The sequence below is a fragment of the Hetaerina americana genome, unplaced genomic scaffold (genome assembly GCF_022747635.1).
Source record: "Hetaerina americana unplaced genomic scaffold, ioHetAmer1.1.p SCAF_8, whole genome shotgun sequence".
In the NCBI taxonomy this organism is placed as follows: domain Eukaryota; kingdom Metazoa; phylum Arthropoda; class Insecta; order Odonata; family Calopterygidae; genus Hetaerina; species Hetaerina americana.
In genome coordinates this window covers 9,626,019-9,651,127 of record NW_027287427.1, presented here as the reverse complement: position 1 = coordinate 9,651,127, position 25,109 = coordinate 9,626,019, and the positions used below count along the sequence as shown (strand labels likewise).

At 43.6% G+C, this 25,109-nt stretch overlaps 1 protein-coding gene across 3 annotated transcripts in view; it reads right to left on the bottom strand.

The window, feature by feature from the left end:
- sd (TEA domain transcription factor 1 homolog scalloped) overlaps window positions 1-25,109 on the bottom strand; it is a 340,590-nt gene that overhangs the window by 253,477 nt on the left and 62,004 nt on the right. Inside the window, exon 1 of one of the 3 annotated variants that reach the window (XM_071596522.1) lies at window positions 5,987-6,074. The exons of the other annotated variants lie outside the window; for them this stretch is intronic. Coding sequence (XP_071452623.1) covers window positions 5,987-6,008 — 22 coding nt within the window. The 5' untranslated portion in view covers window positions 6,009-6,074. Of the gene's footprint in view, window positions 1-5,986; window positions 6,075-25,109 lie in introns of those variants that run through there. 3 annotated transcript variants of the gene reach the window in all.

Below are 25,109 nucleotides of genomic sequence, written 5' to 3'. Positions count from 1 at the left end.
GCAAGTCTCGTCTTTTGTCAGAGAACGAGAGAGAGAGGCCTAGTGTCCCCGCAATTATTTCACTGCAACTACTTAACTTGACACTTGGACGTAGTTGTCGCAGCGACGATTTTTCATCAGAGTCGAGAAGACCTCTTATTTCTGCGAATCGCTAAAATTCCAAGTCCTCGTGGGGATTGTAATAACCAATTAATAATATGCAGTATCGGACAAAGAATTTGGCAATTCATGTTTTAGCTAGCTAATACCGAAATGCAAACAATATGAATTTTTAAAAATATTATCTAGGCGCAGGATAAAATTTGTTTTTCATTTACCATAATCCCAGGATGCATCAAAATCGCATCCATTCACACGTATGTTTCCTCTTTTAAAAAATCACTTTGTCCCAATGAGACACGGCCGCGAATAACTTTCAGGCATTTATACAATAAAGTCATTTAATCGACCTTGAAATTAATACAACTACCGAAACTTCATATTAGATCAAAAATGTAACATCGTGACCTCTTGGCTTTCTTCCAAAAGAATATGGTGTAACGTAATTTTCAAAGCGTTTTCCACTCATGAATTTGCTGAAGCATCCTTCACTTAGCCAATCTGAGTGACTTATCGTGTTACAGGAATGTAGAATTCAACTGGGAAACAAATTACTCACAAACATTTTTATCTCGTGGTGTTCTTATTAATTAGTTCCGCACAATTTAATTTCCCCTTTACATTTAGCGTGGAAGGTACCCGCACCCATCGACACGGAACGTCAAGCCATTAATAACAAAACTAAAAACGCTGGAGCGTAAAATTTCAAGAAGTTACTTAATAAAGCGCTAAATACTTTTTGACGGTGAGATATAGCAAGGGGAATGAAAATGGAAGAAGAAAAAAAGCAAATAATGGAATGGGCGAGAGAAGGAAATCAAGGAGGGGGCAAAGACAGTCGTCTCTATCCCTCTCCCTGAGTCCCCAGCTTCCATTCTTCACTTCTCATCCCACATGGGACACAGGGAGTGTCTGTCGTCCCTCCTCGTCCCGCGCAACTAATACACAGCCCTCCCTCCAACTCACTGCCTTCTGAAAAACAATGCCCTCTTCTGTAAATCATCCCACCTTCAAAACACCACCTACAATGCAGAAGACTGCATTGAGATATTGCTCCACAAATAAGCAAGGCCAGAGATATTATAACCCATTAGTAATGATACCACGTAAAAATATAGTAATGTGTCCAACTCCCGAGTTCAACACCTTAACATCTTTCACACTATAGATGGCAGAGAGATGAATCTACTTAAACATTCCCCACTCGACACTCCACATATCTATCACGAATTATCGATCGAAATACCTTAACGCAACGAGCGCAATAATCTAAGAAGATAAAACAGAATACGTTTAAATACAAAGGACTACGGGAAATACCGCACCAGCTGCTTTAATGGACTACCCCACAAAATAAACACACAATCGGAGTTTATACGCAGTGTATAAATGATTTCCTTGGACCGGAATGTGACCGGGCAAGGAGGATTAGTCATAGCACACTGTGAAATTCTCACATTAGCATCCGTTAAGTTCAATGAATGCATCAAAATAATGCAGACTTAAAGAGAGCATATGAAGACAAATGCTACGGACTTGATGTGACTGAAATCATCGCCGGTGAAGTAAAACAAGGGAAGTATATTTTGAGAGGAAATGATAGAATTATTTAGACTCTGACAAATGTCGAGAAAGATACTTCGGACGGGAAAAAGGAGTCAGGAGGAGGAAGTACCTTTTGGGCACCCCCCCCCTAATACGTGCCTCATGCACAGTTACGGAAGGAGAACTTACTCGTATGTGCGCCGCTTCTAGAGCGCACTGGGACGGGTTGAAGGAGGACCAATGAGGCCGTTCGTTTCCCGTCGTCATTTTTATACGCGGGGTCAATTCAACAGCCATCGTTACCGACAACGCCGAGGTCGCAAAAAAATAAAAAACTCCGCGACACCCGCGAACACTTCCCACTCACTTCCACCGCTCGCCTCGAGATCTTCCTTCCTCCCTTTTTTTCCCACGACGAACTCCCGAAATCCGCTCCCATTTCTTTTTGTCCTCGCTCACACCCCCATCCCCTTCTCTCAACCACGGAAGCGCGTCGATTTTACGCCCTCTTCCCTTCCTACCCCCTCGGAAAAGAAGAAAAAATCAAGTCGCCGTGCGTGTCGCCATCATCAACAGCGTCTCGAATACATACACATGCGAGCAAGCGCAAGCAATACGAGCGCACGCGCGCAAGATCTTCGGCCCTTGCCCTTCGAAAAGGAATAAAAACAAAAGGATGGCAGCTTTTTTTTCTCTCCCGAGTATGCCCTTCACACACCGAACCCGCTAAGGTCAGAAAGAGTGACGACAATGGTAAAAATGTTGAATACCCTTCGACCAGACGACGTCGCAAAATGTGACCTCCTTCAAGAATCTGCCATTTTTTCCAATTCCACTGCACTGGGTAATTGATACCAAATAAAAAGCGAGCAGAAATTATAAAATCATGTTAATGTTAACGATAAATAAGATGACTTCAATTTTAAGTGAAATTGCATTATATTTATAGTCGAATCAAACAAAGACACTTCTGCGAAAACTGATGAAGACTATCCGCACGACTACCTCTTAAGAGTGAAAAAGAAGACTTAATTAAATGAGTTGGTAATTTTCTATAGGTTTTATTTTAGGGTACAACGCATGTCACCAACTTGTGGCATCATCAGGTACAAGTTACACTTACAGCGGTTGAATATATACCCAATCGGAAAGAGGAGTGGGAGGGGTGGAAAGTTGAAGGTGGGGGGGAGGGGGTCGGGTTTTTCGTGAATTCAAAGTCGGTGGTCGGGATTTTCTTCGGTTTCTTCGGTGGCGCCTTGGTCATTACTAGGCGTTGGGCCTCGCCCGGGGCATGAGAGGGGTAGGGGCAATAGAGAGAGAGAATTCTACGAAGTGAAGCCTGAAAGTGTTAAGTATATGTCAAATTTATTTGATGCAAAAACGAACGTTTTACAAGAGGCATCATTAGGAGCAAAGTCCCCTTGTTGGATTACACCCTTACGATTGGAGATAGACTCTGGAACAAATCCCGCATCCTCTTAGGATTCTGAAATCACTTTTCAATGTTACTCCTTTCTCCTTAAACCAATTTCATCTTTAGATTCATATTTCCTAGAGTCAAAAATTCCTATTACTTCCTTCCTTGAATTTCATCCCTTTAATCGCTACACTAGATATTCCGCCACTGCCTTACATCTAATCCACTCATTTTCCGTCATCTTCGAATGCATATCGGCAGTTTTTTTTCGAGATGCTGCGTCCTCGATCATAACGAATAATATTACAACAAAACTTTGTCACTACATATGAAAAATATACTTTATTGCGATCTAGGTTTCACTGCGGTGAAGCATCTTCAGGCCCGAATGCTGCACCATAGTGAAATCTGCGTCGCAAAAAAACTTATTTTTCAGGTGGAGTTACAAAGTTTCCTTTTAAAAGTATTCATTATGGAACAGTTCCAAAAGGTTACGCCTAAAACTATTCATTACTCGGGCATAACTTTCACTTTTTCACTAAGTAGGCAATAGCGCATGAAAATTCTTACGGGGGTGGATCGGGATGATTCGGGGGTAGACTCACCGTGTCTCTACCCCGAGAGCTCAGGTTCAAATCACGGTAGCGGTAGAGGTTTTCAGAGGTATCCCAATCGCCACTTGAGGTGCTTGAGGTGGAAAGCACCTCAAGAAGAGTAGGCCGTACTTCCCTCAAAATCAGGAAAACAAAAATACAAGATCCAATCCAAAAAGCATCAAAACGTATAGCGACAAGCAAAGGCAATGTCGAAATATGAGAAAACAACAATCAATCCAAAATAAATTGCGAAATTCATATTTAGATTGTTCAAAATAAAAATCTAAATGATGGGTGATGATGTATAATAAGTAGCCGTCGAGAGGAAAATAACCATAATTTTCCACGAATCCAAAGTCGTAAAACGTCCAAAAGCGACGAAAATACCAAAAATGAGCTGAGGATATCCTTCCACTCAACATTCAATTCACACAGAATATAAAACGAATTACGAAATATCCTGAAAATAGCCAAGATTTGATGCAATAAACGTCGCGCGACAGCTGCTCCCCCTTTGAAGAAACGTAAAATACGCGAAGTAAGGGGACGACGGAACTAAATTACCGTGCGCAAGCAAGTTTATGTGGCCTAAAAGAAGCCAACGAATTTCCACGACACGTCTAATTTTTTTCCATCTAAAGCTGCGTTTCTTTTTTCAATCCCGAAGCCTGGAGGTGTTTTTTTTATTTTCCCAACGTCCCCGACACAAGATCGGGGATTCCCTAGAGTATATTCCACCAATTTCGTCGGCCAACTCGCTGGCCCGAGGGGAACACGTGCCAGACTGTGTTTCCCGCTCAACCGGAAACTGTGACAAACGAAAATAGGAAAAAAAACAATGGACTCGTCTAGCTGCGGTGACATTTTGGCAGCGGAATCGCTCGGCGCGAGTCGAGCCCAAATCGATTTATGGGATTATTTTGGTCGTTTCTTCCGCGATGCCTTTTAAGACTTCCAGTGTTTCTCGAGAAAGCGGACCATTCGCACAAAATTCAATTCAGCGTGAAGGAAACATTCCCATTGGAAACGGTTATTCAGACTACACAACGTGACGCACGCTGTGATGCCACACTTAAGTTTTCTTTTACATCACATCCCATTTCGAGGAGGAGAGCCACAATTTTATTTTTACACCACAGTGATTTTCTCGGCGGTAGCTAATCCCTAAACGCCCCATTGAATTTGGGAAAACTGGAGATAACCCATTCGATACTGAGCTTATGACACAAGATTATGAAGACCATATCATCGATACAAGCCCTAAAAACGTATCAAAGATGGAAGATTAAATTATACGAAATAGTTGAACAGTTATTAGCTTATTAACATTTACACAACATATATTCCAAAAAAGGGAAATGAAAACTGAATTTAAACTAAATGCCAATTCTGAGAAAACTCTCGATGAGCTAACACTTAGGAAGCGGAAGTCTAGATCGCCAGAAGACGTCCACCATCGACATAAAAAAGACGAAGACGTCCGTAGATCTCGTTAATAAATCCAGGCACATGGCGGAAACATTTCTTTAACCAAAGGATTCTGTAAAGTGTAACTTCCGACCCATTGAAACAATAAATATTAACACACAGTGTTAATCCATCTACGTAGTCCTAATCAGCAAAGACGTTTACTTGACGTAGTCACTTGTCTCACTTAACTAGAGGTTCCATTTCTCCGCGTTGACTACAGTGGTCACGGTAACTACCGGAGGAATGTACATATATTCTAGGGATACGGAATTCAAGCGTGCGCCGTTCCCAGACAGTCGATTGAGGGGGGATAAACCCCATACCGGCTCCCTGGAGAGGTCCGCGGAACGGCAGACGACAGGTTACCGGCACTCCACTCCATCTCCTCACGCGCGCGTCTCTCTCCGATTGCCACACGCCAGTCCCAAGCACCACGGTGCACGAGACCACTTCTGCTGCTGACCGCAGTAATGCATGGCCGTAATGCCGACAATGCATTCAAGCAACCACCGTCCACCTATCTCTCATTATCCAAATAACGCACTCGCGGCACTGCGATTGATGAATCCAAGGCTAGCGGGCTGATGTGGGGAGGGGTCGTGCATCCCATTTCTGAGCGAAACCAACAGTCAGCCAGAACTAAAATCCAGCAGTGGCGACTTTCTGGAAATTAGCATTTTTTGGGAAATTTCTGGTGGGACCATGAAATGGAGCAGGGTCCCACAAACACAGAAAATGAGATCCCCACGCGCCATAAGGTCTTTTCAAGACCACAAAATGGCTTACACGGCCATTTAATTCGACATACCGATCAAAACCAACCTTCATGGTGATTCATTCCCGTGGTTGCGGTACTCACATGCTTCGTAAAACACGTACATCCCCGTCTCCTAGAGATCCGAGCAGGAGGTCCAAGACCGAAGAGTCACAACACAGTATGTATTCCACAATATTCGACGTCGAACGCACGAAGGAATGGTTTATTTCCCCCCCCCTGCCGCCCTATAACAGGTGACGGTCGCTACGCCAACTGGGGAACGGCGGCGACAAGATTGCGATGCGTGGCGTGGGAGGGAGGGAGGAAGAGGGAAGGGGAAAAAGGGGGGGGGGTGCGGCGAGGAGTGAATCGGAGGAAGAAGATATGGACCAGCAAAAGGAGCGGCGGGAGAGGAAGCAGCAGGTGGGCCCACACCGCGAACCAGGGCTGCCAACCGCCGATGGTGAAACGAGTCGCGGGGGAGGCTGGGCGTTGATACCTGCGGGCGGAAACCACCTCACCCCCCCCCTTCACCCGAAAAATCCGCTAGGAACCCGACACCGAGAGAAGAGTTCGCAAAGAATTATCGCGTTTTTTTCAGCTAACCTTCCCGTTCCGTCACGCCACATACGACACACCTCCCGCACAGACTTCCCCCGTGCAACTGCGAGGTAGTCAAGCCGTCCCGAAGATAAAAACGCTCGAGGAAATTGAGATAAGGAGCAGGCAGATATAGAGAGGAAGGGGGAATGAAGTATTAATCATTATCGGCAATAGATAGTAATGCCCCTCCCCGCTAAGGGGATCTAATCCTCACTCTCTTTTCAAGGCGAAATTGAAGGGCTTAAATGCGAGGCGGCACCCTGAAGAATGTAAGGTAAAGTGGGAAGTGCCCCAAACATGGGAGCTATCATGAGACATCCCCACTTGTAAAAACAACGCGAATTATCCAGCTAAGAAAGCGATTCAGAAACGGAATGAAAATCGAAGACGGTTAGTGATTCCTTGCCGGTGACGAGGTCATGTAATCTGTCAAAGGGTTCCGTAACAAACAAAATCACGTGTTCTACGTACATGAGTCCTGTTAAATAACCTTGTTTGGCTTAAGAGAAAAAAAGCCAAGGGGTCCCTTCGATGAATGAAAGACGGGACGTACTTCCTGAGGAAACTGAGCATCGGCGGCAATGGAGACAAAATCAGTTTCAATTGATTACGTCAATTATCGCGGATCATTAGTAAAAGAATAAGTAATTATAGGTAGCAAGACATCGGATCAAACATTTTTATCTGGTCAGAAAATAAATATTACTGTTCGTCAGCTAGGCTTCACATTGAGAGGCCAACAAATTTTGGAAGACAAAATGAGACAGAAAATCCGGCTTATCGTGTAGAGTAACATGCTATTTGCAGAAGGGGCAAGCAACATTGAGATCATCTACAAGCCCTGCACACATGTCGAACCGAGCCCGTTATACACATAAGTACGAGATGAATTATTTTGGTTAAAATATTGGCATGAATTAATTTACTCCATATATATATGTATATATACATACACACACACACACACACACACACACACACACACACACACACACACACACACATATATATATATATATATATATATATATATATATATATATATATATATATATATATATATATATATATCTTGTTGCCAAATCTGTGCATTAAGAAATCTTATCCGTAAAGGAAATAACTTGACACGCGGTAGTTTGTTTTCTGTTTGCTTCGCAGGTTTCCTTGGTTTTACAAGATTTTTCCGGTTAAGAGTTGTGGAGTAGATGAGGGAATAGGATGGAGGAGGAGAATAAACGATAAAGGCGTTCGCGTGAGGGCGAGTTATAAGAGCGCGAAACTTCCACCGGACACACATTTTAAGAGACGACAAGTCTCGTCTTAGGAGCCTAGGATGCAGTTCCGAAGTTCGTCCACGACCACAACGAAAGGTAAGAGGGAGAGCGAGAGAGGGAAAGAGATGGCCAACATTATAGGTTGAGTGAAGAGGGCAGAATGAAGAGACGGAGCGGTCGAGTCGGGTTTAACAACCTCTTCATAGTACACATCAGAGGAGTGGAGGAGGAGACGGGTTGGGGCAGGAGAGAGCGTCCGGAAGGAGGGGGGAGGGGAGGGAGAGGTGCACGTAGCTCTCAAAACACAGGCGCTCCGAGGACCGTGCGGAGATTACAAGTTGACCAACAATAGTCGGGATCTCCGCTGACCAATCAACGAGGACCGTGAAAGTTATGCATGCCGCTCTTAATCAATTACCAACATGATGCCTCGCACCGCACAGCCACTTCATTTTTCACAAAATACATCGCTCTCTGGGGATAACGCTGTCGTGCACCAGGCGGATTCGACCTCGCCACGGATCTTATAGCGATACTCTGAACTTGAAAAATATAATTTTATAAATTACTACTCATTGGTGTTTTTCATGTTTTCAAAAGCATGAAAGCCTACAGACAAAACATTGTGTGTGTGTGTGTGTGTGTGTGTGCATATATATATATATATATATATATATATATATATATATATATATATATATATATATATATATATATATATATATATATATATATAACATACACACACTTGAACGGAAATCAAATTTATATGCCTACATAGATATCTAAAAATACTAATGTTTTTCCAAACGTGTGTGGCTCAAAAGAAAACAACCATTAAAAAGGATGTACAATCTGTATAAAGGAGTAAAATAATATAATACGCTAGTAAAAAGTTATGTAACAGCGATTTCAATTAACCTAATTCAATTCTCAGTGACTTCAGACGTGTCTGTATCATCGCGAAAAAGTTAGGAAAATTATCGATACGAAATAACTTAACAGCAAATTAACACGGAATATGAGTATGAGTATGACTATCAAACAATTACCATAAATCATTTAAAAAATCATATCCAGTCATGGGTTATGACCAGGAAATGAGCAAACACCCCAAGTAACAAGGAAAGTGCGGCAGTGTACACGCAACATGGCGTCCTCTATCCGACCCGACACCGCCCCCCCCCGAAATCACTTCCCCCTCCCGGACACTGGTAGCCAAACTACCTCCGACACCTCCAAATCTCCCGGGGGCTCTCCCCCCCTCCCTTGCCCGTCCAAGATTGCCAGTCACCTTTGCACATACTGCAAGTGCGATTCCATCGGGAAGCAAAGACTTCCCGTCACCCGTCAGGGTATCAACTACTCTCGGCTCTTCGAACTGCAAAAATTCATTCGTTCCTTTTTGCATTCAAACTTAAAATTTAAACCACCACATTACCTGAGATAAAACTTACAGGAGTGGATTATGTCAGACTTTGAAGAATGATTAAGAAAGGCAACAACTTTTATCTTCGTAAATCTGCAGAGGATGTTCAAGTGTCTTACAGCCTCGTTAATGCAAAGCCAAGTCGGTATGAAAAATTATTCTATAAGAATACTTAAACGGGATAACTACCTAAAGAATTTGAAAGATTTGTTTACAGTCAAGAAGAGTCCGGTGACACGGAAAGAAAAGCCACCATCAAGAGTTTTAATAGTTTTAATCTGAGGAAGAACATTCTAAAGAAAACAATGACATGCTCATAGGAGCAAAAAATAAACATGTTTTGAAATCCAAAAATAAGGAATAGATTTTTCAATTTCAATTATTGATTTATGGGAAAAATACAGATAGAAACACGCGAACTGATAATTTTCGGTTTATCTATTTCTACAAATACCTTTTACTCGTTTGCATATCCGCCAGAGAGATTAATCACCTGTATTTAAAGGAGTTCACTATAGAGCTTAGCAAGATGGCATTTCAAATGCTCATCCTCTGAATTTCATTGATTCAGGATATTACCTGAACACAACATTACTTTGGGAATGTGGTTACATCAGTAACGCAACACTGATCCATAGCGTTGATTATTTTAAATAAGCAATCAAATATTTTCATGGAAAATAGATTTCCTTTTGTCGTACGTGTCATTTAGAAAAGTGTCACTGTGAAAATGACTAGAGACAAGTCCCGGAAATACCAATGCCCTCAACTGACTGCAATGGATTGCCAATCTCCATTGTAAAAGCAGATTTTATTAATGGAACAATTTCCGCCGTCGTACATGATATCCTATTTTTAATTTCAATCCATAATTATGTAAATCAAAACATATGAAAAATAAAAAACCAAGGTGAAAAATTCTAAAATTATTTCTAGAACCGAAATTACATTATTTATTAAACCCTATGGAATTATGACCGATTTTTATTAATTAATTACTCCTAAAAGCTAATGACTGGCGTAACGAGACTTTATGTCGGTAAACAATCAAGGACTGCTGCTGCTGCAAGTGGGAGCTACTGTCGCCGACGCACATTACTAAGATAAACCTTTGCTGGCGCACCGGAAGTCATGTTCACGTTTTTCAAGCACACCGCAGCATCAATTATTGCTTTTTGCGCACTGCGAGGTAGGGCGAGTTCTTCCTGAGGCAGTAGCATGACTAGATGACGGATGTCATCATCTGCCTCTTCCATCAGCGTTTTTTTTCTCGCTGGACCCGAGAACGACTGGCAGCGAGGGATCATGAGAGGAACGGTAAGGGGAGGAGTGCCATGGAGTGGGTGGGGGGTTGGAAAATACCACCCTCCGGCCTACGTGTCCCCCCCCAGAGGGGTCCCTCCTCCCCATGCCAGGGTCACAAGAGAAAAGGGCGTGATGCCCGTATAAGCGAGGGCACCTCCGTCTCGCTGCTCCCCCCTCCGCCATCTTAATCTTTCACCCTCCTCCCTCCGTTTCCCAGCATCACTCAGAGTTGGTTGGCTCTCTCACGGAGGAGGTGGTCCCACACACACACACATTGCCCCGCTACACCTTCTGTGTCCCTCGGCCCCCACACCGGGAGGGAGGGACCCCGCGTGCGTGACTCACGCCTGTTCCATTCATGGACGGCGCCATTTGCGAAAAATTAAAAATAAAAAAACGACTGACGACGGGTGCGGAGGAGTAAGCGGACGCGAGACCAGTGTTGCCGTTTCTGCACTTTTCGCGTTCACAGAGTTGGCGCACTAGTTCCCCCCGCAACCGGTCATCTTTGCCTCGGGCGCTCTCGGAAACGTTTGCGATTTCGGACAACAGGTTACGGGACCCCGAGCTTTTTTTCTCGGGCTATGCCTCGCCGTAGGAATACCCAGAATGCCGGTCGAAATGAAGGGAGCAAGGAAGTACCTGCTAAGTCGAAGAATTTTTCCTGGAAATGAAGGTTTTATGTAGAGTATGTACTTAGTGTATTGTTAGGCGGAGGTTAAAAATGTAGCAGTACTTATACAGTGGATCCATTTAAAGCCTGACTCGACTGGTAGACGACTCAAAAAACACTTCCTCTAATTTCATTCAGGCTACTCCAATTCGGTGAACATTTACATAGCTTACGCTTTAGTTTAATTTACTATTTGCACGAAAAAAATTGACATCTTCCGCGTAGTTATTCAAGTTTTAAATAATAATCAGATTCGCTCCATTCAGTTCCGATGGATAGTTCGCGCTGATGTTTCGAAATTTTACTCTGCTCACATGGCAACGCAGAATAACACAGAAATTGATTTTATAATTGTTTAAAAAAAATAAATTACTGCGAATAATTATAAAATGTATACAATACTTAACTTAAATTAACTTAGGTAACTAAAATTGGAATTAAAATATCCTCAGGATATTTAACACATCCTTGTTATGTATTTAATTAGATTAGAAATTAACACGTAAAAAAATAAATGCAAATTAAAAAAAAAGCCCATTCAACACTTCAGTTTGGTTGAATATTCTCCAGGACCGACGAATGAAAGATGCGATGCTCTGAGAGAGAGAGAGAGGCATCTGTTCCGTGATGGAAACTGATCGAAAGGATTACCGGTCGACATGTCTCATCTTTACTTATCAGATGAATAGCGCTTTACTTCTCATCTTCCAGAGTCGAGCATCAAGGAATACCTTTCATCAGTCCAGTGCGCCGAATCATAAGCACGGCGATGGGAAATTAAAGCGCTGCCGTTGAGATCCCCACACACCCCCCCTCCCCACAACCCCACTAGTTCACCCCCGCTCTCTCCGATTCCCACGCAGGCACAAATCGACACATGCACGCACGCGAGCTGACCGAACGGACGCGGCGGCTATGTGCGACGCATTCCCCCACAGATGGGAATCGAAGCAGCTGCCGCCTCTGAGCCCATATCGGGGGATGCGAGAGGTCAAATCCCAGGCGCTCGGATATGAACCCGAGATGGAACTTGACAGAGAGGACACGCGGACGGGGTCGCAACAAAGAAGGATTCGCGCAATACTTCGGGAGCGGACGGATCAAGGGAGGAGTCGAACTCAGTCGTTCCGAAGGGATAAGGGAAAAAAAATTCGGTGAACATCTCCATCAGGGAAAGCCCGTTTTCATGACGCGTCGATTTTTTTCTTGCGTTGAGATGCTCGACAGAGTTGGGTAGTTGACAGGATTCAAGAAAATATTAACATACCTGTTGCAATACGCAATCGAGAAGTAAAAACTTCTTTGAAAAGTGCGTCGATAAATGAGTTTATTTAAACAACGCAAGCTAAATGAACACCCATCCATCAATTCAGTAGAGAATGAAATATGTATTTCTTGGCAACTACCTTCATTTTAAGTTCCCTGCATGTGAACGTATTTGTCTACGATTTGGCCCATGTACTCGGAAGCAAGAAAACTCAACTTCGGGTTCCTTTCAAGGGATTTGCACATGCGTAACTAGTAAATGATTAAATAATTAAAGCCTGGCATTTTATGGATGTATGTATGTGTGTGTATATATATATATATATATATATATATATATATATATATATATATTTGTATATATATCAACTTAACTTTAATAACAAAAACTGTCTAACAACGACATTTTATCAATAAACTTCTTCGTTCCTGTGTTCCGCGCCAACTGGAATCAACCTTCAGATGTCGAATATACTCATATTTTAACTATGTAACATTTAAATTGTATCGAAGGTAAAACTTGACATGCACGAACAAAGTTTAAATTTGATGCGAAAAATAATTAATGTCAATTATATCAACGTAATACATAAAATATTACTTTTTTTGAACTAATGCATCACGCGATGTATTCAATTCAATAACCGCCAATAAAAGCTGAAATAACTCAGACCATCATGTTACCTGAAGGCGTATGTAAAGGTGTACCATTCAGAATCTCTACTTTGTAGTATCTCCAATCCATTGCTTATTAGCACAATTTTACGCGCAATATATGTCAAGGCGAACGATCGGCTACAAAAAACATATCGGAGGATACGGTATTGAATTCTAATGAGCAAAAGAGATGGAAAACAGAAAAAAGCAAGAGTAATCTAGAAAAAATCCAAGCTCAACGTCATGGGGACCACTAAGTCGAGCTTGCTGAATTTGTTCTCAGTAGGCGTACTCCCGTGAAGATATTAATGAACCAATGGCGGTGGGGGGATGGATTCAGGAGAAAGAGAGAGAGAGAGACGAGGAAGAAGGAGAAGTGAAGGTGTGTGTGGGCGTGAAATACCGCATTCAGAACTTGGCAGGACTGAGGAGAAACATAAAAGCTGCGGCTATGACTTCATAGATCGTGACCTCGAATGTCTTGAAGGCATTGGAAGACATTTATCTCCGCACCGGAGACGGAGGAAGAGAAACATCGCGGGATAAATATCGGGACGTCGCGTCGGCCGGCCTCGTACCCAGCGCGCGCTCCATCCCCAGTTCATCCGATTGATGCAGGACTTCGATTGTCTACGAGATCAAATAAATATGCCCAGCGCTGTTAAGTGTGCAATAAATTGCCTTTACGGTCTGAAGGAACTGTTAATTTGCGTAGAACGGCTTAACTGCTAGCGGGAAGCGAGGGAGGGGGCGCGGCTGCATTAGTGGGTTGCCACTCCAGAGTGTAACCCAATGCCAACGAGCCACGCTCAAGTGATGTTTCCTCACAATTCCTCAGACCTCTAGTGGACCTCTATAGTAGCTTACTATTAGCACTCTGCTCGCTGCATGAATTCTATCGCAAGATACACCTTGATGGTATAATCTCCGTGGTTAAATAATAGCACAACTAATTAAATGTCATGTGATACTGGAACACAAAAGTGATTCAAGTATGGGACGCCTTTTATTAAATCGAACAGTTATATACAACACGAATGAATTTGACTGAACACGGGCGAAAATATCATTATGACTATTAACTGATTGATAAACCATCAAATAATCCAAATTACGACCGCGACCTAGCAAAAATATGTATCTATGATAAATATATACAACAGATTCAGGTAAGATGTAGTGGAAGTTCGTCATAATGAGAAAAACATAATTTGCACTCTATCACAGAATTATAATTCGATACTTGATTCGCTAAGGCTTTGCAACTACTTACATTGAGCAAAATGAACGCTTTCCCTTTGGCAAATTATGTGATACCCAGAGTTAAATGCGGCTAATACTGTCATGAATGAAACTATGGTCAAATCAACTCTCCTTCAACGTAGCACCTCATCTCCGGAAACACACAATGTGGGAGTCGAGTTGCCGTAAAACATTTCGATGGCGTACTTTTTGACGAAACAAAAAGCCTTTCTCCGGCAATAATAAGTATAATGGGTAGGAAAATGAAGGAAAGACGTAAAAAGATAGCGTAGGCAATAAATAGTTGTCAGTATACGCTTGAGAGAAAACGGAAAATTAAGTGGCCAGCTTCCTCCTGGAGATAACCCGACTGAACTACTAACGCAGTGCAAGACGGATTTTATACAGACCTCTGCTCAGAGCTCCGCAACGTCGGACCAATGCAGGCTGCACACAGCGCAGTGGGTGTTGATGACTCCTATATCTTCATTTCAAGGTTAAGAAACCGCATCTACGGACACCCGAGGGAAATAGAAACAGGCCGTTGAAAGAGGATGAAACGCGATAAGGGTAGGGAGGGGTGGGGGTGGGGGTGGAAAAAGAATTGACCCGGTCACCGATCCAAAGAAGTAAACAAACAGCAGCACGCAGATGAACACGAGCCGTGAAGAAGAAAAGACCGAAGTAGCTCACTGACCTACAATGAGAACGAGAAAGTCTTTCCCGAGACGGCTTCGGTGGAATGAATCACCGCTTCTGCACGGAGGTGCGCGCGCGGGGGTCGACGGGTGGAGTGCCTTCTACATCCAGAATGAAATGTGCGTGGACGACGTCTTCTATATGGAAATTAGTTTACAGTCGAGACGATGTTGGGCGTCGGCGGAAATGTCCTGAAGACGCCCCGCGGGAAAGAAATTTCTTCCCGCCATTATTTGCTGAGAGAGGGAGACGGCAATTCTCGAAGTCGGAATTTACAAAATGCGTCGTCTCCCGCCGTCGGATCCAGTCCGTTAAGCTTTCCGTGGGCGAGGCATAGATAACGAATTGCATCCGAAGCACATCCTCAAAACCAAGCGAGAGGAAATAAAGACCAAGGCAGTCCAACCGGAGTGGATTTGCCAAAACGGGACGAAAGACTCGTAAGCCAACTCCTTCGGCCAAATTTATGCGCTTCCTCGGGAATTATGCGTTACGCAATAAGGCAAACGTCACAGCCATGATATGGCAAGGACACAATGTTCGGTAAACGCCTATACAAATGCGTTGGGGCCCTAAACATGTTAATCTTAGAGGATTGAGTGCAACCGTAATTCCGGCACTTTATACCCAAACTTATCACATTGACTACTAAATTCACAACTGTTATACTATATTACAAGGCTAAATACTTAAAATCGAAACGTAATACTTTAAACTTCTGATAGCACTTCTGTGTTACCCTAAGCATGGTGCAATAATTCAGGACGCATACTGATTATTACGAGAAACCGTAACCCGGTGATTCGCGAAACGATGCAATGGTTCCCACTTTCGATTAGTCAAAAGATGAGGTTAGAACGCTTCATACGCACTAGCATCAAACAGAATCTCGACGCAATTCCACCGGATAAGAGCTTATAAAAGCGATGGCAGCACATGGTGGGATGCGTTATGCAATGCCAACAAAACAATGTCTTTTCGCATCGCTGAGGAAGTAGCGAAAATAACATTCGAACGGAAAGCGTCTGGAAGCGGCAGACTAGACCCGCATGTTGTCTTATTTAATTTATATAACGAACAATCAACTACTAATCACTTTCCTCGTGAGCGCAACACGAGTCGATTTAATGGCTCGGGACTCATTTGAGTGTATGCGAAAGAGAGAGAAGGGACGCCGACAAGAGAGAGGGAGAAAGGGAGGGAAGGGGGGGGAGCATTTGCGGAACCCTAGAGCCAACTAATCAAGAGTCGGTGCAAAAACAAACTTCGGCCATTTTTCACGCGTTGAGCAAGACGTAAACAGAAGAGGAGAGAGACCTGACGGGGAAGAGGAAAGGACGGGCTGAGGAGGTAAGGAAGCGAGGAAATCGCAAATGGGAGAGAGAGACGGGAGGCAGGATTGAAGCCGCAAAGGAAGAATAACAGGGTCAGACGAGAAGCGGGACGATGACGGGAGAGGAAGTGGGCACGGAGGGGGAGGAGAAGAGGGCGTGGCGTCCGATACGCCGGGGAGATTAATGCCCTCCCGCGCTCCCAACAGGGCGAGGATGGAGAGAGAAACAGCTGAATGCCGGTGGGCGTCTTGTATGTACATACAACCACCCTTGGACGACGACCACCACCACCCACGCCACCCCCAAACCCTCCCCCCCCCCAACTCCGTCCACTCCCATTCCTCCCCGAGCGACCATACTCTGTGACGCCGCACAGCGCCATGAGTCGCGAAGCCCCTGTTTTGCGCGACGGCCCTGAAAACTTCCGTCGTTGCAATACCTGGGGGTCGATCTTCGCGCATGGGATACCTTTCGACTCTATATCGCTCCCTCACCACGGATGGCCTTCCTGAGAAAAGCCTCAATTTTTCGTGTTTCCCAATCAACGCCAACAGGAATATAAGAACCGTTTCAATGTCGTGTAGGGGTGGGAAGTGTTGAAAATGAGTACATCCAGAAAGCCTGGGCTTTTCTGAAAGGATGCTCTAAGCCGGGTATTGAGTCCCAAACCACCGATGAATATTCCAAAAGCAAGACGGAGACACGTGTGTGTTCTTAAGATCGGCGGGAGGGATACGCCAAAGAGGAGTCTGAAACGCGCATCGGATTGGTGCAGCGTCCATTGACTGACAGCCCCGAGATGCTGTGTTCGGACGTACATCGCAGCATTCTACTGAACACCTACGAATGAGTGTGAAACGGAAACCATTTCCCGTGTATTAATCCGCCCGTCGGAACGGACAAGTTGTTAACAACGAACCTCTTCATGCCTTTTGATACAAGCAGGTTATCACCGGTTTTGGGTTTCTTTTCTTTCTCCGCGACTTACATCATAACCTTCACCAAACTGCCCCTCTACCAAATTACGAAATTTACCTCAAAAGATGTTCACCAAGCATGCCACTAATGATTTCGAAACCAACTCCGTAAAACCTAACTTAAGTGCGTTGGATCCCCTTACCGGGGATTGACTCTGGTAAAAATTATCCAACAGCCAACTGGAATGCCAAGAGTAATATATAGTATAACCTCGGTCGGAAGAATACCACCCAAGTCTAGCCTATGTACGCAGAACATTTTGCTTGCTACTTCTTTACCCAGGAGAGCCCCAGTGAGTGAAGTTGGGATGTCGTTATAGCGTTATGGGTGCGTCCAGAGCTTAACTTCGCTCACTAAGGTGATCACCGTGGCAGAAAAAGACACCAGAGTAATACCAGCAGTTAACTTCGAGGGCGGAAAAATTCTAAAATTCAAACTCTTTTTTTAAGGATCGAACTAAAATTTTATGATCTTGCCAGCCTTCACTGTCGTAAAATGTTGACCGCATTAACAAACGGAGAAGGTTACTTTTCTCGCCATCAATATTCCTCCGTCCACATGTTAAAGGCCTTAGAAAGTCACTGATAAGAAGCAAAGCCGATTTTCACAATTTTTGCCGACGGAATACATCCACTGCCGCCATGTAATTAAGCCTCTCCTGCGGCGTACAGAAGTCCCATATATCTTGCGGACTGTTATTCCTTCCTCTTCCCACCTACTTACAAACCTCTCTCCTTTTTTTTATATTAGCTCATCGCCGGTGGAGTCGGGACCAGCTTGGCTAGTGGCCCGAGCAGTGCGGGAGTCAGTTGGGAGCGATCGGCTGAGGATAGATGGCAGAGCGTATCGCTCGCCTGGTGATTGAGATGGTGCGATGGAGATAAGAAATGGAAGAGACGAGGAGGTGGGGGGAAGGAAGAAAAAGGGTACCGAGGGGAAAGGGCGAGCGTGGGAGATGCCGAAGAGGTGCCCAGAACCGGAGCCAACATGAACTTCGGTAAATTTGGATTCAATCCCCCTTCCCTCCCTCCGGTTGGTACGAAGTAGATACTATTCCACTCATCCACCTTGCGTTTTTCTGTTTTCGGTTCTTCAGATTCTCCGAAACTCACGTTAGTTTACGCTAGCGCTCTAAATTGAAATCATTCAACCTTTCACTCGCCCTCGAAAAGGAAAATACGCAGGGGAGAATTAATTGGGCCCTTTTCTAATACCCCCGATACGTACGTTTTCAATGAGTGAAAATTAATGGCAACATCACCTGCTTCACTAAACAATGGTTAACAAAATCCGGATGGAAATTTTCTCGAGAGTTTCCGGAGAGAGCGAAAGGAAAGTGAGGAGGATCCAATCCTCGAAATACCCGAGCATTAGAGTTCTTTATATCTAACTGAGCCTTCTAATCTTCTGCATGAGATCGCAAGTAGTGTTTTGTTGACAGCAATTGTAATAATACTACACTTCAATTAAATCAAGAGGCTAAGCAAGACTGGTTTCAGTGCAACCAATAAATATACGTCAATTCAACCATGAAATCCACGTGATCAAATCTGATACAGGCGAAACTAATCCGTATGGAAAATAAATATGCATATTTCCAATTAATGGCGGAAAACTGCGAGTTAATTTACATCATAAGTTAACCAGATACTGATTTCTTTTTTCGCAGATAATCGGGATGAAATATTTAAACAATGCGCTATTTGCAATAATTAACAAATATATTCCGCAAAACGCCCAACATTTCCGAAAAATATGTGGAACGTATTCTTTACGATATTGAATATATTCCCAATTTCTTGTCCTATTATTCAAACGCTAACCAGTGACGTCTCCAATGCCGTTCGAAAGGAAAATCATTGGTAGGTTTAAAAAAAATCATCTTAGATCCAAATAAGACAGTTTTGGTCGAATGAAACGTGAAAACATTCCTTTGGAAATCTATTGCCTCTCAACCAGTAATTAAGCGGATAAGACGATAGTATTAACACTAACACTAATCCGTTTCTACGAAAATCCGTAGTTGCATTAAAAACTCTTTCATTTGATACGATCCCCACAACTCTTAAATGATTCCTCTACGACTCATATAAACCATTTATAAAATGGGTATTACTCTCTTAAGTCTCTTGAAAATTTCTATTTTTGCGCGCAATTTTTTGGTTATTCGTTTCGCAATTACAGTCGAATCTTCACTGCTTATTTACAATTTTTTAAAAATTCCACTTCGTAGTCCAATTAAATTTTAGATTTCGCTCTTATTCCAAGTTGCCTGTCGCCTTCGCGGATCCAATGCGTCGAAAATGGCCACAGACTTTATTAGGTCGTACAATTTGCGTAATTTATCCCTTTGATTTAGGGGTGTCTCTCGGGTCAGTCAAAGTTTTTCCTTCTTTCTTTACGGAGAGATCCCAGTGTACGTGACGCTACCTGGCCCAAATACGATACGTTTTATCAGTCGGATGAAGTGGAATAGCGCGGCGAACGGTGCGTGTGGTGTACGGGTGCAGTGTTACTCCTCGTCGGCGAGAAAATGAGAGAGCGAGGACTGAGGAGGAGGAAGAGAGGCAGGAATGAAACGCCCGAGTCAAGAGGGTGGGAGGGAGGGTGAGAGGAGCGAATGCGGCGATCCTCTCGCGATATCACCATGGGTCGTGGGTGAAGAAGCTGACGAACGGTCAGGATGGGCCGAGGGCATTAAGGAGAGGATGTGGACCTCCACCTCCTCTGACCCTCGGACTCCAAATATGGAGACCGGATGGAAGGCTAGGGAATCACAAGGTGATCGACATCAACCGGGGAATGGATTACCTTTCCCCGCGTCGGAAACGAATATGAGATGAGAAAGAGCTAAATGGAGAAGGGCATCGGTAGCAGCCCCCCAACAGTTTACATTACTAAAACTCCGCGGGACGATCATCGTCGGAAAGAAGAACAGATAGAATGGGCGAATAAGGTTCTGTTTAGGTCTTGTCTCATTTTCATTTCAATCCCACTCGCTCGCGAAAAAAATTGCCACCCTATCTACCCTTCCACAACGTTGCAAAAACCTCGATCCCTATCTTTTCAATTTCCTTCCCATCGGGGGTCGTTCCTCCCTTGTTTCTCCAATTGTTCTATTCCCTTATCACCCTCGTCGAAGCACTCAAACCACTTGGCCATCGGGCCGGACGTTGTTTGTTTTTCTCCAATGCCATATGTTACAGAGTGTGAGTCCTAAGCGAGCAAGTGAGCAAGAGAAAAAGGATTTTACAATGTTATTTGATATCCATGGAATATTTCATTCCCTAATCAAATTGTCAATATATGTAGCATCTAGCACTACTAATTCACCAGTGAATTATATCATCTATGCCACACATAATACGTCACGGATAGAGATATAAGGAAAAGGGATAGGAACAAACATATAAAACGAACACCAGAGAGGTGGGAAAAGCGGAATCGAGCAGATCACAAGTGCAAAAGTATTTCCTTGACCAGGGTTTAACCCAACAGGGCCAATACTCTAACCACTTCAGCTATTGAGGAAACGTAATTTACCCTGAAATCTGCGGGGGATTTATGCAACCAAGTGCCCCGATTCTTTGGCCAGGAGAGGCGTTAGGGAGCTGTCTCACCCACCAGATGAGAAATGGACAACGACACACGAGGAAAGGAACGCAGAGAAAGCAATCATAAAACGTCATAAAGCGGCTTTATCAGATGAGCTTCATGCTATACAACGCAGAGTACTGGGTAAAGGTGATGACAAGGTCGAAGAGAAATGTCATCTGCCATTGGTTAGGTCCCATTTAGAATATGATGCAAGTATCAGGGATCCTCACAAAGTTGGATTAATTGCCAAATTGGATCGCGTGAAGCGTAGAGGAGCTCGATTTGCAAAACGCATTTATGATAAATTTAGTATCGCATCCAAAATATTAGAGCAGCTAGGAGATCGGGATGATGAGGTGGCTAACGTACTGGCTTTCCACCCAGAGGGACCCGGTTCAAATCTCGACGAGGTTGAATATTTTTCAGTGGTATCTCGATCCCTACTTGAGGTGCTTGGTGGACAGCATTTTGAGTGAGTACGCAGTCCGTCGGATGGGACGTTAAGCTGCGGACCCCTTGGCGCCTTTCGTTAAGGGTAGACTAATGCCGACGCCGGATTTCTCTTCACCCTTTATCCTTTCCTGTCCATCCCTAATGGCGCAAATGACCTTAGCTGTCGGTCGCCTTCCCTAAATACTACAAATACTGGAGCAGCTAGGCTGGGAATCGCTAACGGAGCGAAGGTTAAATTACATATTGAAGCTTTTACATGAATTGCAAGGACGTCTCTTTAGCGGTGATGTTGAAAATGTATTATTGCCCCCATGCTTCTACGGTAGGAGACATCATTTCAATAAAATTAAGGAGATCAATGGTAGAACAGATAGTTTAAAGATGTAATTTTGTCCGTGGACTATTAGGGATCATTATAACATTGTCCGACCACGGTAGGTTCATGTTCGGGTAAAAATTAGTATGGTGCGTATTCACCCCTTGTCACAAACCCTAGCGGTGGTTTGCAGGGTACATATGTAAATAAATATAACATTATATGACTGTGCATGTATCTATCCATTAACTTCCAAGGACTATCGGTACTAGTAACAATCCCTCGACCACTCTCTTATCTAGGTACAAGATTTTCACGAGATGGAATTCAACATGAAAAACATAAATCCTACGCATAATGCAAATTTTTCATTTATGACTCAAACAAAGCTTCCAAGGAATGGTTGAGAACTCTTCCAGGGTTCACGTCTCGAGAACTTCTGGCCTTAAAATAGACACACCACCGTAATAACTTCACGAATCATCGGCCATGCATGCAAATTCAGAATTAAACCGGACGCACTGCAATAGGAGAGGGAGGACAAGGATTTATGGAGAATGAGTGTGATAGCCAGCCGCGGGAGCCCATTGCTTTCAAATGACCGCATAAGACAGGACAGCACGAACCTTAAAACGCTCCAGTCTGTCATTTGATGCTACGGCCATTATCAACGCCACCTTTCGTGAAAACGGAGTTATTTCACTCGGTATCAGAGCTTCTTTGCACAGGAGTCGTCACGTGTGTCAGAAATTCTTTTTTTAAATTTCTCCAGACTAAATTTTTCTTTCGCATGACATTTTACCCGTGGGCATATTCGCACAGTGGACAACGCACTCGAATTTAATGCGCAAAAAAGATTTTTCTGCAAGTAATTTCGCAGAAGTCGTTTCGCAAATCATGCCTTCGTGGAACAACGAATTTCGCTTAATCATTTTGTCAATCAGGTAACGCAAATTAAACTTGAATGTATCTCAGCTCCAATCTTGTTCTCCAGGCAGAATATGTTGAAATCACCTTGAAAGAACGCCGGTGCATTTATTTATTTATTTATTTATCGACTTAATTGGGCGAGGTTGAGACTAATAGTCCCTTCTTCCACCTAACCCTTACATTACAGACATTACATTGAAGACAATCACATACAGCCAAGCCCTAGATGGAGGAAAATCCACCTAGGCGGGAATCAAACCCGCGACCTCAGGGCTAGTAGGCGAGGCCATTACCCCGCCGCCACCGGGGCCGGCCGGTGCATCAGCGGAAACGTAAGACAGACCTCCAAAATTAACCATACGCATGAGCCCCCTTTCTACTTTACAAACTCATTCAAATCGAAAATTCAAGTTTCAATTTATATCGACGATAAACTTGGGAAGCATTAAGAGAGGAAGCGACAAATATCAAATTCCACTAATGCGATAGAAACAAGGGCACTATCTAATAAATTTGATATGGTCAACATGACCTGCGATCCGGGACATGAAAAACGACTGGGTATTATCGATTGCGAGTCACCCAGAGAAATTCGCTGTGAGCAAGAGAGGGAGCTTGCAAAGAAACAAGGGAGACTTGTGAATTCGGAGAGGGGGGGAGAGGAGAGGGGGTGGGCGTAGATGAGCAGATGAATGATTGAAAATCGATTAGCAGTTGACGGCGTGGATCGATAAGTGGCATGAGAAGGGAGCGGGAAACGACGTGGCTAGGGGATAATTGGATGAAATAAAAAAAAAATCCGGGATCATTATGAGAACCGGGCGGCCAACGCTGAATGGGGGAGGATATCGGGACTCATTGACATGGAAAATTGAAGGGATAATTGCGCACCTACCTGGAGCGAGGACGGTTAATTAACGATTGTGTCCCGCGGGAAACGGAGCCGCCTTCTCCTGATACGATTGAAATATATGGCAAAAACTATTTACAATACGTATTTTCGGTCCGATGAAAATAAAACCGGAAGAATGAGAAATGCCACCGGCACCAATGAAACACGACGAGCCTGATGCATACGCCTTCGTGCGCGCCTTCAAGACATAAATATATGAAGGTCGCGGACAGGTCATGTGATTTGGTGAGGCTAATATGAACGCCATTTCCATTTGGATATTAACGTCGCAAGAAAGTATTGCTTACGTTTTCGCGGAATGGGCAACGCCGAAAGACAACTCAACGTTGGTACATCTCTTGTTACTACCCATAAAACACGTCGAGCGAAAGGTAGAGCAGCTCACGAAATGTACCTGAAAAAACATTCCATCCGTTCTTTCAAAACCTCCGTAATGATTAAGGCACTGGGAGATGAAAGTAAACTAGTTTAACAAAAACAACATCAACAACTACCTTTGCAAAGAGATAAGGTATGATTCCGTTTCATTTAAAACGCTTCGAAAGTACTATAAAATCTTCATAAAGCACTTTTATAAGCATTGACATATTGAGTATGGCTGATCGTGCATTGGCGTTAAGTATGGAATCATAATACGTGAGGCCACAATATTCACAGCACAGCAATCTTTACTAACAGTTACGATCACGACGAACAAATGAGGCGTGTGACGTGTAATGCGTTTGAAAATGACTTCGTCCATATCCCGGATTAGACTTTGCCGACGTTTACTTATGCAGGAGAACTAATTAACTGGATTGCAAAGATTATAAATCCGTGTCACGGAGTGGTATAGAATATTAACACATCAGTCATCATTCAGGAGTAAATTTATTCGCACCGCATTTCTTGCTTTCTTTATTCACGGATGTCGGAGAATTTACGGCTCACTAATAAGTACTCGATCATTCCGAAGCCGAGGGAAAGGCGTGAAACAAGCTCTCTCGTAATGCGAGAGAGGTGCCCGAACTTGGGGGGGCAACACACAGGCACTTCAAGGCCATCTTTAAGTGGCAGAAAGCTCCGCCGTAAAGTCGATCGACGCGAAAAATCGACGTCGAATCACACGCGATCGATTAATTTTGCAGGTATGAAACTCGGTCCAAATATTATTCTGATAACTGTACTGATTATTTAAACGGCGAATGATCACGCCATTTGGCTTAAAAATCACCCGAATCAAAATAATAATAGCGATAAAATATCGAATTCGGTGACGGGAGCATCACTGAGCGTACATAATATACCAAAGCAGAGTGCATATGTATGACCGCATTATCTAAGTAAACCAAACTCTTCAAACTACCACGAAGGAGTGTGGCAAAGGCGTGTAAGGATATCACATTTTGAATATGTGATTGGGTAACATGTGAACTGCTGGTAAAAGGAACAGCAGATTGCAAGAAGACGGTTGATTTCGTCGCAATTTTTATTAGTTATGGGCCAGATCGCGAACTAGGCGAGGGAAAAAGGAGCATTTTAGCCCAAACATTTTTTCCGTGCTTCGTGCTGATGGA